The 12885-nt window shown below is 43.6% G+C and overlaps 1 protein-coding gene across 3 annotated transcripts in view; it reads left to right on the top strand.

The window, feature by feature from the left end:
• Nucleotides 1-12885, top strand: part of PUM1 (pumilio RNA binding family member 1) — a 62591-nt gene that overhangs the window by 42204 nt on the left and 7502 nt on the right. For 2 of the 3 annotated variants that reach the window (XM_054998824.1, XM_054998825.1), the window contains exons 14-20: nt 687-923; nt 1952-2219; nt 4981-5110; nt 5236-5370; nt 7276-7413; nt 11504-11629; nt 12469-12590. In XM_054998824.1, coding sequence (XP_054854799.1) covers nt 687-923; nt 1952-2219; nt 4981-5110; nt 5236-5370; nt 7276-7413; nt 11504-11629; nt 12469-12590 — 1156 coding nt within the window. The remainder of the gene's footprint in view (nt 1-686; nt 924-1951; nt 2220-4980; nt 5111-5235; nt 5371-7275; nt 7414-11503; nt 11630-12468; nt 12591-12885) is intronic. The other variant, XM_054998826.1, reaches the window with a different exon arrangement.

Below are 12885 nucleotides of genomic sequence, written 5' to 3'. Positions count from 1 at the left end.
TCACAGGTTAGTTCTGAATGTAACTTTCAGTTTCCTGCCTAATATATCAAATGGAAGAGTAACTGTAGAGAACATATAAGAAGAGTCAGTGGTCCATCCAGTCCAACAACCTGTCTCGCACAGCGGCTAACCCAGTAGCCCTAGAGGCAACAAACAGCGCATACCACCTAACTAGAGGTTGCATTTGCTCAATAACTCAGCCCTCACTTTTTTTTATTCCAGCAAACCTAATAATTACTCTCTTAGCATTTCTGTAGGACAGTTGATATCCCAAGCGCTTCACACTGGTTATTGTGTTACCCTGACAACAGCTTTCTAAAGTAGAGACCAGTGCTGTTATCCTCATATTACATATTGGGAGAGGGGCTGAAATAGAAGGGCTACCCAGCACGTTAAAAGCATAGGTGAAATTTGAACCGGCCCCCTCTCGGGATCGCAGCTCCTTCCCCTATCTGCTATGCCCTACCATTTCTCTGTAGAAGCATCTAACATTTACAAGATATGCAGAGTTAAGACTCTGAACAAATGAAAGCGTTAACAATACCTTCTGCTAATTGAAGATCTCGACAACTTACTCCAGTTAACTTGCAGTTCTCCTGACCTACATGACCCCCATATCCAAGTCTTCCACTCACTAATTTTGGAGCCTGTCATTTCACCTCCTTCTCTTTCTGTTTCCACTTTAGTTGCAAACTCGAACACAGGCAGTGGCTCTCGCCGAGATTCCCTAACAGGCAGCAGTGAACTGTATAAGAGGACATCTAGTAACCTGACTCCTATCGGGCACAGTTTTTACAATGGCCTTGGATTTTCCTCTTCTCCGGGCCCTGTTGGTATGCCTTTGCCTAGCCAAGGGCCCAGTCATTCTCAGACTCCACCACCCTCCTTATCTTCTCATGGATCCTCTTCGAGTCTAAACCTTGGTAAGGGGTGTGGCTCTTACCGTACCATTGTGGAAATAAATACATACGCTGTGTGTCTTTAACTTAACATCCACATTTGGGTGAGGCAGCTGGTTGCTCCTCAACCTTCTGTGTGGGTTTTCTTTCTGATCTATGATTTGCATTTTCTGAACAGATAATAAATACCCACACTTAGCTGAAAATCAGGTAACTTGCACTGGTTACTCGTTGCATAATCTTGCACCAGTCAGGTGACTGGGAGAAGTATCCGAGCACAGAGCGCGTGCCTTGCCTTCCAGGGGGTAGTCGTCTTAATCTGCAGCAGTCAGAATAACTGAGTCTTGTGGATCCTTAAAACAAGTTTATTGTGGTGCAAGCTTCTGTGAGCCCATGGCATTGAATGTGTGGTACTTCATGCGTCTTGACAAAGTGGGCTCTGGCTCCTGAACACTTAACGTTGACGTGAATTCATTTGGGTTGGATCCAGCCAGCTTTTTTGCCTGGTTCTCCTCCATGTGTGTAGGTCCCATGACTTCCAGTGTAGCCTTCTTTTGTGGCCAAAGGGCCTGCTTCTCTTTTCATCAGAGGAAAAAGCTGGTTGCTTCCAACAGTTGCCACACGGCTTTTCATTATATCCTAGGGTTTCTGGTTCCTAGGGATACTCACTTGAAATAATAGCAGCTGTCCCTGGTTGGTTGGTCGCCTGTCCCTTCTGTTATCTTCCCAATTTAACTTTATGAAATGATGCATTTTTTTTAAAGAAATGGAGAATTCTTAAACATTTACTCGAAGATGACCCTGAATGCAAGATGAACCCTCCTGAAAATAATACGCAGTTCTTTATAACTATAACTTGTATGCAAATTTAAGATTTACCCCTCTTTTGTTTGATGGCATACCTGTGGGAAAAGCGTAGTCTTGCATTTGAGTAAATACTATAGCAGATTTTATATAACTTGTCACTGGCTGTAGCTTGGGGGGAGTGCATCTGGCGCGGATGCTGCCTTGACTGTCCCATTTCCTCCCAATTTACTTTCTCCTTTTTGCAGGGGGGCTCACAAATGGAAGTGGCCGCTACATCTCTGCTGCCCCAGGGGCTGAAGCCAAGTACCGCAGTGCAAGCAGCGCCTCCAGCCTTTTCAGCCCCAGCAGTGCGCTGTTCCCTTCCTCACGTTTGCGCTATGGGATGTCTGACGTCATGCCCTCCGGGCGCAGCAGGCTCTTGGAAGACTTCCGTAATAACCGGTACCCAAATTTGCAGCTGAGGGAGATTGCTGGACATATCATGGAGTTCTCTCAGGATCAGCATGGATCTAGGTGAGATGCAAAAATAATTTTTAAAAAGCTACTAATAGAAGTGTCCCTTTGTAATTAGATCCAGAGGAATTAGCCCTGTTAGTCTGTAGTTGCAAAATAGTCAAAAGTCCAATAGCACCTTTAAGACTAACCAACTTTTTTGAGGCATAAGGTTCTGAGAACCACAGCATTCTTTGTCATCTGCATCTGACAAAGAGCTGTGGTTCTTAAAAGCTTATGCCTCAATAAAGTTGGTTAGTCTTAAAGTTGCTACTGGATTTTTTTACCTTTGTAATCAGTGGTTGGATCAAGGTTTTCCATCAGTAGAATAGAACCTTCCTGCCTCCTACCCTACTGTGGCCCACTGAACTCTACAAAATGCTGATAAGGGGACCTGAAGCAATGACACAAAGGAGATCTGCAATGGGAAAGGGGAATCGGTAGAAATAGCTGATGTAGTCCAGATCCAACCCAATGCCCAGAACTCATGCTTGGGAATCAAAATGTGCCATTGAACAAATTTCCTGTTGGACAAAGCCAAAGAAATTTGAAGATCTTAATGGAATAGTAAGTTCATGAGAAAAAGCAGTCCATAATGTATTCTGTTCCCAGGCAATTTTGGTTCAGACCCATTGGTTCAGACCCAATTTTGGTTCAGAAAGAGGCCCAAAAACCAGCTTGAAATCAGTGCATCTTGCCTGAAAATGCATTGATGGATGGATTGATTTGGAAGACTTGTACTCTTATTTTTCTTTTATAAGTAGTCCTTGAGGCAGGTTAATATCCGCAAACAAGAAAACAAAAACCACACAACAAATAGCAGAACCTTAAAAAACCCTTAAGAGTCCATGTTGCTTTGGAAGCTTTGATATATATAATTTAAAAGTTGCTTCTCAGAATCTACCACGTTACCTTCTGAGGTTTTAGAATCCAATGAAGCTGACAGAGCTAACTTAACTTATCTATTGTGTGGTGCAAGAATCCAAAACCGTGAATATTGCTTTGACGGCAAACATCAGATATTGACTCTTAGCAAACTGTATAGGGAACTTATCATTCAGTATAAATGTGGGGGGCGGGGGGGGATCACGTGCTGTGGCTAACAGAATATTTCAGTCATTGTAGCTACATCTGTAACTACATCATTCATTCTAGCTACATCTAGCTACGCCTCTGCCCCTCTTCTGTTGATGGTTATCTTTGTTTATGGAAATGTTCAAAGCAGGGTAGATCATGTTGCTTTCCAGACTTTGAAAAATCTTCAAAGAGGGGGAAATCTTACTGAAATTTAGTCTCTCTTTAATGTCTCAAAAAATTCTTTCATTTTCTTCATTCAAGAGCAGCCCTCCTTGTGACATTAAAAGTTTCCCAAAAATCCAGGGCAGATGTGTGTTGCAATTTAGAGAAACGGTGTCTTAATCTAAAATAGTAAAGAGTTCAGTCGCACCGTTAAGACTAACCAACTTTATTGTAGCATAAGCTTTTGAAAACCACAGCTCTCTTCATCAGAGTATGACATTGTGAAAGATCTTCAAAAAATTTTGGCTTTGTCCAACAGGAAATTTATTCAATTGCACATTTTGATTCCCAAGCAAAATATGATGAAGAGAGCTGTGGTTCTCAAAAGCTTATGCTACAATAAAGTTGGTTAGTCTTAAAGATGCTACTAGACTTTTTACTATTTTGCTGCCACAGACTAACACAGCTGACTCCTCCAAATCTAAAATGGTCCTTTCTTTTCACTGCTGTCTATTAAATCAAGTAGGAGGATGTAACTGTTGATGTGAAACATGTTATCCAGAATTATGCTGGCATTTTTTGCAGTATACCTGTATCCGGGATGCCCTGTCCAGGATTTACTTCACCCTGGTGCACTCAAGACTATTGAATCTTTGTTGTTACTCATAGAATCTAACATAAGATGTCCAGCATAGGTTAGATGTTGGGGTACCCTTTGCTGTCTATGCCTAGTTAATCTTGGCTTCATTCATTCTAGCAAACTTGATGGCCCTCGGGTTTCTTCATACTTGGGTGACTCTCCAGGTATGCAGGAAAACAAAATTTCCTTGTATTTTTTTTTTAAAAAAGGACCCCTTGCCCAAGGCTTGATAAGGACTGAATATGCTTTAGGAGGCGTGGAATGCTGACAGCAGTAGCAAACAGGAGGAAAGGGGAAATTGGCCTGATCGAACTATTGAGGCCTTATAGTATGTTTGAGAGAGACCTTTGAATTGGGGGACATTTCCCAACCATTTATCTTTCTCCCCTAGACAAGTCCTTGTGGAGGCCCGGCTCCTTCAGGTAGCAAAAGACTACTCCCAAAAAAGCCAGGGTATTGGTGGGCTAGGAAGACCTTGGTTCAAATCTCCTCTTTGCCATTAGTTTCTCTGGATGACTTTAGGCTAAGAGGTGATGGCTGGCCTAGTCTGGGAAACTAAAGTGTGTGTTGGAGGGAGATGGGAGATGGAACCACTTAAATGGCCCTGAGGATTGAAAGAAGGATGGGATAAATAGTAAATAAAACAGGGCTTCTCACTATGGCAACAAAATGAAGCCAGCCATATATAGGGAAGGGGTTTCTGTTTTCAGTGGGGGACTACCACAGTTAAGCACAATAATACTACTTAATAAATTGGGGGGGGGAACATGACCCCCCCCCAACCAAACTAAGGCCTGAGCCCTTCAGGATTCCCTGGAAAACAACTTGGGACAACTGTTCAGTCAAACGATCAGTCCTCCTCCGCCAATCAAACCAAAAATAAGCATGTTTTTAATTTCCCAGGTTTATCCAGCTTAAACTGGAACGTGCCACCCCAGCCGAGCGGCAGCTTGTGTTCAATGAAATCCTCCAGGCTGCTTATCAGCTGATGGTCGATGTCTTCGGAAACTACGTCATCCAAAAGTTCTTTGAGGTGAGTCTCGTCTGTTGTGTTGAATACTTCCGATGCTGGTGGGTGGGAAGCAAGAGCGGCACTTTTCCGAGGGACAATTTCTCTGCGATCCTGTTCTATATAATGATTGTTGTTACCTCCTCTAGTTCGGCAGCCTGGAGCAAAAACTAGCCTTGGCTGAGCGCATCCGTGGGCACGTCCTCTCCTTGGCTTTACAAATGTATGGCTGTCGAGTTATCCAGAAGGCGCTCGAGTTTATCCCTCCAGACCAGCAGGTAATTGTAAGTTTCCACTTTAACTTTACTTCTTGATGTTGAATGTTGTTGCTTCCTCCTTCCCTGACAAGTCAGTTGTGTTGGTTTTGTCTCTTGTCCTTCCTCCTTTTCTTTTAGTTTATGGTGCATCTGTCCTGTGGCATGTGTGTATAAATAGCCATGCAGCTTCAAGGAGAGGAGATAGTAGTTATATTTGTAGAGGGGGGACAGAAGAGTAATAGCAGCTTAAGAGTTTTTAACGCGAGACAGATTGTCACAGACAGCTGTATCCACAGGCCGTCAGGAGTGGGAGATCCAGAGTAAAATGCTCAAAAAACTGGGAGTGAGTTCTCACTTCCGGGGTAACAAGCTGCCATCAGCCTCTCTTGACTAAATCTTCAGCTGTGGAACAGAGAGGCAAGTTCCCAGCCCTACTAGGTTTTAACCAGGAAGTCAACCCTGCGAGGTAGAGCATTTTGCAGATTGAATTCCACTAACAACTATTTGGGTTAGCTGTGAACAAAAGGGGTCAAAGTACTGGATTCAGACTGAAGCTTGCAAATTCCTGAAGAATATGCAAGGTTATACTCCAAAGAGTTTATTAACAGACATGCAAACAGATACAGATATAGAATTGTGCAGAGAGAGTCAAATAACAAAATTATCTAGTCTACCCTAGCACATTTAAACCGACTTTTGGTTTTCTAGCCCAAAGTTACCTTTCAGGCTAAACCAAAAGAATTCAGACAGAGTTCCAAAGTCTCTAAAATCCAGAGACGCAAATCCTGGGCTGGCACCAATCCAGGTGAGCAGGTCCAGAGCACAAAACAGGAAGGAGAAATTCCTTCAGCAGCTATACAGACTCCAAAAGCAATAGGGCTCCAAAGAGCTCAAGGGCTAGACTCGAAGGCCCTTGTTTTATCCAAAACTGTAGCAACTGGCCTGATCCCAATTAGGCAGTCGCGGCCAGTGCACACACTTCTCACCCAGGGCCCTTTGCTAGAATGATGCGACTGAGGTGCAAGACCTTGAAGCTGTGGCCTCACTGCACCTGCGTAGTTCAATCCCAGTTCTAAAACTGTAGACTCATGATGATTTTACAAGACCCAAAGCCTGAACTGAACCAAGAAGCAGACTGGGGACAAATCCGTTCTTTGACCCAGATGATGGTGTTTCAAAACATGGGTGTTTTTCCTTCAATAAAACATAGGGGGTTAGTCTTGGGAAGGGTTAAAAGCAGGAGGCTGGGCTTCAATATAAGATGTTCCAAGAAAGAGGACTAAATTCCAAGATCGGTACTGTCAGAAACCTAGCCACCCTTTCCTTGCACGCAGCCTTTATGCTGTTAAGAACCTAAGAAGAGGCCTGTCAGATGAAACCAGAGTCCACTGTCCTGTTTCCCCACAGTGTCTGAACAGATACCCCCACCAAACTCTCGCAAGCCGTGAGCAAAGTCAATAGAGCTCCTCTGCTGACTCTTTTTCTTCCAGTTGTCGCTGTTTGGAGATGCACTGCTTCTGAGCATGGAGGTTCCATTTAGCTTTCATGGCTCCTAGCCATGGACTGAATTGCTCTCCATGAATTGGAATGATCCTTTGTTTGAAAATCTGGCAGGCATCATCTTATGGCAGCATTAAACGATACTTAAATGTCACACAAGTTAATTATACATGTTTGTTGTTCCTGATTTTCTTGAGTCTCGGCAGTGCTTAATAGCACCAAGTTTGAGTTGTACAGGGACCGCAGCAAAGAACTCTAGTCTCCATTGTTGCTCAGTAGGTTGAAAGGGTCCCAAGCAAGGCTGCTGTTCTTGACACTGAGAGCCAGCAGATATGGAGAGAGAGCAGCCTATTCCTTGATGTCCCGTAGTGCTTGTCATCTGTGATGCTGGTGGTGCTTTCTCTCTTTCTCTTTTTATGCCTCCTTCCATAGAACGAGATGGTCCGAGAACTGGATGGCCACGTCTTGAAATGTGTGAAAGATCAAAATGGCAACCACGTGGTGCAGAAATGTATCGAGTGTGTGCAACCCCAGTCTCTGCAGTTTATCATCGATGCATTTAAGGGACAGGTAAGTGCAATGGAAGGAAAAGGATGTAAAATACTCTGGCAGTTTCTGGCTTTCTGTGTCAGCATTGTCTGGACCAACAGCTTGCTAATCTTATGGCTTAAATTCTGAAGGACAACATTTTGCCTTGGAAAAGCCACCAGAAAGACTGCTACTTACCTGGTGAACTGTGTCCTTTTACTGCTACTTATCTGGTAAACCATCTCCTAAGAAGAATTGTTTTTATTACGGTGTCAATATGTGTGGTGATTACTGAGCCAGACAGCTCCAGCCCCAAGGAGCTTACAGTATAAAATTTGATTCTGGGAGAGCCAGTAAGGAAGGGGAAGACGATATAGGCAAGGCTAATGGTGTTAAGGGAATATGCATAGGTTCAGTTATACTTACTGAAGCCTTGGTTTCAGTAGGAGATAAGGACTAAGCTGCCGAAAACTTCAGAGAAGGTTGGGCTTTGAGAAGGAATTTGAAGGTGCCATCACATAGGTGTTTTTGGAGGAAATTCCAGCCATAAGGGACCACAAGAGACATAAAAAGGGATGTTACGTAGCCTGAACATCAAAACAGAGAGGAAGAGTTGCATTTTTGCAATGTTCTTCTCAGAAAAATGATGTGGCTTGGCAGCAAGGTGAGTATGAGGTACAGAAGAGAATGAGTATGAGGTGCATAGAGAAGGATGGAGTTGGCCTGAATGATTTGTGGGTGGTACCAAAGGTGAGTTTGGTGAGTTCTCAGTGTAGGGAAAGAATGGTAGGGCTTGTAGCAGAGTGGGTGGGGGAACCCCTTCCTAAGGACACATTGAATCAAGTGTTTACTGTTGCTTTAGCAGTGTTCCTTTTTAGCACATTTCAGCACAAATGAATGTGATGGTGATTGCAGTCTTTAAAACACAAACCAAAGAAACTGAAATCTAAAGCCATATCGTTTACCTTGCTTAAGAAAAAAAAAGGACTTTTGAAATCTGGGAAACCTCCTGAAATGAAAATGGCACGTGCTCTTTCACACAGAAAGAAGAACTGGCAAAAAAGTATTTAAAATGTGTTGAAAATTCTCAGTATGCTTTTTTAAAATCTCCTTTTGCAACCTGCTTCTGTGGTTCCCCAGCTGTCTGTCCCACAGAAGTGTACCTTTGAGTCCAGAGCATTGCCAGCAGTCGCTGCCAGTGGGCGGTGTGCATGGCAGTTCCTGGCATGTGTCATGACAGCAGGCTAAAGCCAGCTGGCGATGGGCATATATCCATTGAACCTGCAGATCCAGCTGTTTTCATCCTTTTCGGCATTCCCCCTCTCCATTCGGTTCGATGATCTCGAAATCCTCGGTCTTAAAACACGGAGTCCATTTTCACATCTCTTTATCAGTGGCCTCCAAAATCCGCAAGTAGATCAAAGTTTTTCTCATACATGGTCATGGCAAGTGGACAAGGTGCAAATAGATGCCTCTGGGCATTAGCCCACCCCCACTGACACCTCCCAGCATTCCTAGAAGAGCAGCCACGGGAGGCTAGCTTGCCTGTCCTTATTTTTGACCATAATTTGACCTCACTAAAGAGCATGACATAGGAGATGCCCTGCTGGACCAGACCAGTAGTCCATCTAGTCCATCGTCCTGTTTTGCACAGTGGCTAAGGAGTTGCCCCAGAGGGCCAGCAAACAAACCTTCCCCTGACGTTGCCTCCTAGCAGCAGTATTCAGGGACTTCTTTCCTAGGAAGGTGGAGATTCCTTTTAATCACCATGGCTAGTAGCCATGGATGGACCTCTGCTCCCTGAATCTATCTACCCCGCCCGCCCCCCTCGGTTTACTAGTGGCTAAGGAAAATTCCCACGTACATTTATTTAAGTTTTCTATTTTCCCCTAGAATATTTCTTCACTGAACATGCTGCTTGGCAGAGCCATTAAAGTATCATGACTTGTAAATAAATGCAACACGGGAGGAATATGCTTTTTATAGGTTGAGTCCTCTACATCTGTTCCATTAACTTTAGTGCTTTCCTGTTGGCGCATGACCTTTAGCAATGAAGTAAAGTGCCACAGTGAGTGGACCGTGTCTGCAGGGTTCCAACCCTTTGGGGTTTTTTGGGGGGGAAAAAAACATAATATTGAACAGTATCTTCATTTTCGATGAATACATGGGAGAACATTCAGTAGGTAGCATCCTGAAGACCGTAGCCAAAACACGGGAATAGATGGAAGATACGTGGGAGAAGACAGTCCTTTAGATGTATGGGTTCTGAGTTATGAAGGGCTTCAAAGGTCATACCCACAGCGTTTAATTGAACTTAGAAACACACTAGCTTCCAATATACCGACTTTAGAATGGGCAAGATACGTCACCCTGGTTGCCATTTTCTGAACTAGATTTAATTTCTAGGTCATCTTCAAGGGCAACCCAACATAGAATATGTCACAGTAATTCAGCAGTGAGGTTACCAAGGTTACCACTGCTGAATTACCACAGTGAGGTTTGTTGCAAAGATTCTGAGCTTGTTTTCATACCAACGAAATGTCCAAATATTCATGAGAAGGAAAGTCTACCAAACTAGCAAGCAACAGTGTTCTTTATTTTCCTTCCCTGTAGTGAGAAATGTGCATGTAGTGTGCGACCTGTGCGAATTGTGGAACATTGAGGATCTCAAATAGGATCTGTAGACCAGCCAGATGTTCTCAGTGGCTTATCTTGCAGAGCTAAAAACCCAGGGCATGGTGTATTGTAAATATTGGGTGGTACTTGACCTCAAAGTGGACACTGATTCGGGGGGGGGGGGGTTCTTCATACAGGAAAGCGTTTTTAATTCAGTATGTTTCATGGTGGGTCATGGATTCAGTTTTAAGATTCACCGTAAGCTTTGCTTTAAGATGTTTGTGTGAAATTTAGGACATCATTTCCCTGGGTATATTTTAAAAAGTAAGGCGTGCAGTAATTGGTTTTTACAAAATGCAATGTTCAAACATAATTTTTTAAAATTGCACTTTTTGTAGACTCTTCTGACCCTAGCAAAATGCTACATGCTGCACCCTGTCTTTGATCCCTTTCCAAATTCGATGCTAGAAATCAGTTCTTTGAAAGATTATTTTGCTTTGTAATTATTGAATGGCATAGTTCAGCTTATTTTGTACATGTGTATAGGGAACGCTCCAAGGGGTGGTGGACGAGGCAGATAAAGGATATTCCAAAGCTACAGGCATTACACCTGAAACCTTCTAAACCACATACAAACTCTCAAGAATGTTTTTGGCAGTGCCATACTTTGGCTGTGCCTGTACCAGCTGCTGTGCCTTTTTGTCAAGGGTCTGTTTGGAGGAGGAGAAAGGTCGCTCCCTCGGAGCCTCTTGGGTAACGTCTCCTCTTTTGGCAACAAAGAAACACCAAGAAGATAAGAATTGAAAAGCTGCTCTGTCTTCGATTCCCCTTTCTGCTGCAGTGTATGTAGGTGCACAGCTCTCCTGCTTGCGATTGCTAACAAAACTCAGACTCGGTGTATACAACGGCCACAAGGATCATCACCAAGGACCACGAGAGTGTCACCTCCAAGTTACCACAAGGTTCCCAGGATGGGTGGTAACTGTGATCTTACATTTTGAAAGCCTTGTAGAAAATCTGTTTCTCTAAAACGGATTAGTCATCCGTTCATAAATTTAGGTGAGCCACTATAGCTCAACCTGCGTTTTTTTAATGCAGAAGATGCTTTAAAAGAATGTTTTGTAATCGAAAAATTCTTTGTTGCGTTTTTTCGTTTGGTTGATGTATGGTAGCATCTTTCTCGGGAACCCTGCTTGCAGCTCATGACACATGGCTTTTTCTGCTCCAGAAGCGCTCACCTTTTCCAGGAATCAGTCATAAAACCATAGACCAACTTATGTATCGGGGTGACTAGAATTTTTTAAAATTCTATTTTTTCCCACTCTGGTTTGACTCGAACTTTCTTTTTGGACCCATCTGATTTTTTAAAATCTGCCAACATGAAGATACTTAGAGCCTGACAAGTCACCGTGTGACCTCTGTTTCATGTGCTATGTGGAATATTTGAGTTGTCTGTATGAAATATATGCTATTCCGAGTCAAATTCTCTCCCCATCTTCTCTCGTCTCGAACTCAGGTGTTTGCCTTGTCCACCCACCCATACGGTTGCCGTGTCATTCAGAGGATCCTTGAACACTGTCTACCTGAGCAAACCCTGCCTATCCTGGAAGAACTGCACCAACATACAGAACAGCTTGTGCAGGTAATGTTTGGCTGGTTGGGAGGACAAAGGAAGCTGCCTGCTCCAGACCCAAAAGAAGCTCTTGAAGTTTGCAGAACTGGAATAACCCCTCACATACTCCAGAGTGTTGCAAGAATCGGATATTTGACACCTGGGAGAATGTTGGTTTTGTGTGTGTCTGTGCGTGTGCCTCCTTTTCTGTCAAGCAGGCATTCTGAACTGATTATAGTAATAAAAACTGGGCTTGGAGTGATTAAAGAGCAGTATGGATGACACCGACCAACCTAGAGATGGTAGAATGCAATATAGCGCATGTTAAAAAAATATAAGAAGCAAACAGCCATGGTGGAAATCAGAGAACCTTTATTTAGATATTTTTGCCCCGCTTTCCTCCTTCGTGGGGACTGAATGGGGCTTACAACATTTGAACTGTAATCTCTCAGATCCTAGTGTGACATTCTGTCCACATTAGAGTTGTTGTAAACTGTCTTGGCTCCCCGTTAGGAAGAAAAGTGGGATCTAACCATATAATATATTATCCCCCTGGATGTGTTTAGTTAGGAGGCCTGATAACTGTTCCCTTGGGGTCCTGGAGGAAAGGTGGGTTCAACTTCCTGAAATCTTTGCTTTAAAAAATTGGCTGTGTTTTCTCCTCTTCGGGCCTAGTGTATGTTAGTTGTTTTGTTTTTAGTGGCAGTTTAAGAACTAGAAATCTAAGGGTTTCTAACACCAAGAGCTTCAGGTAGGTAGCCGTGTTGGTCTGCAATAGAACAGCAGGACTTGAGTCCAGTGGCACCTTAGAGACAAGGTTTTCACAGAGAGCTGTTGCAGAGTGATTGTTCCTGCTGTCTGCCCAACAGGATCAGTATGGCAACTACGTCATCCAGCATGTTCTTGAACACGGACGACCTGAAGATAAGAGCAAGATTGTGGCAGAAATTCGGGGCAACGTGCTTGTGCTGAGCCAGCATAAGTTTGCCAGGTGTGTGGCTTCACTTGCTGGGTTTTCCCCAATGTTTAAAAAGGATTCTGCAATTGGTTTAGGTTGGAAAAGAGTGTGTGGGGTGCGAGGGCAGGGGAGCCTAGGGAGATGTACCACTACAGTATGAAGGTGGGTTTCACCTGTGTCTCAGGGCACTGGGTCAGGAAATCTCTGTATCAGCTTTATATTGTGGCACCGAAACTTTGGAACTCCCTCCCCAGGGAGATTCTACTATGCCACTCTGTTGCTGTCTTTCACCAGCAGGCGAAGACTTTTTTGTTTTATCTGACATAAC

Source organism: Eublepharis macularius, chromosome 15 (assembly GCF_028583425.1).
Source record: "Eublepharis macularius isolate TG4126 chromosome 15, MPM_Emac_v1.0, whole genome shotgun sequence".
Lineage (NCBI taxonomy): Eukaryota > Metazoa > Chordata > Lepidosauria > Squamata > Eublepharidae > Eublepharis > Eublepharis macularius.
This window is presented reverse-complemented; position numbering and strand designations above follow the sequence as displayed.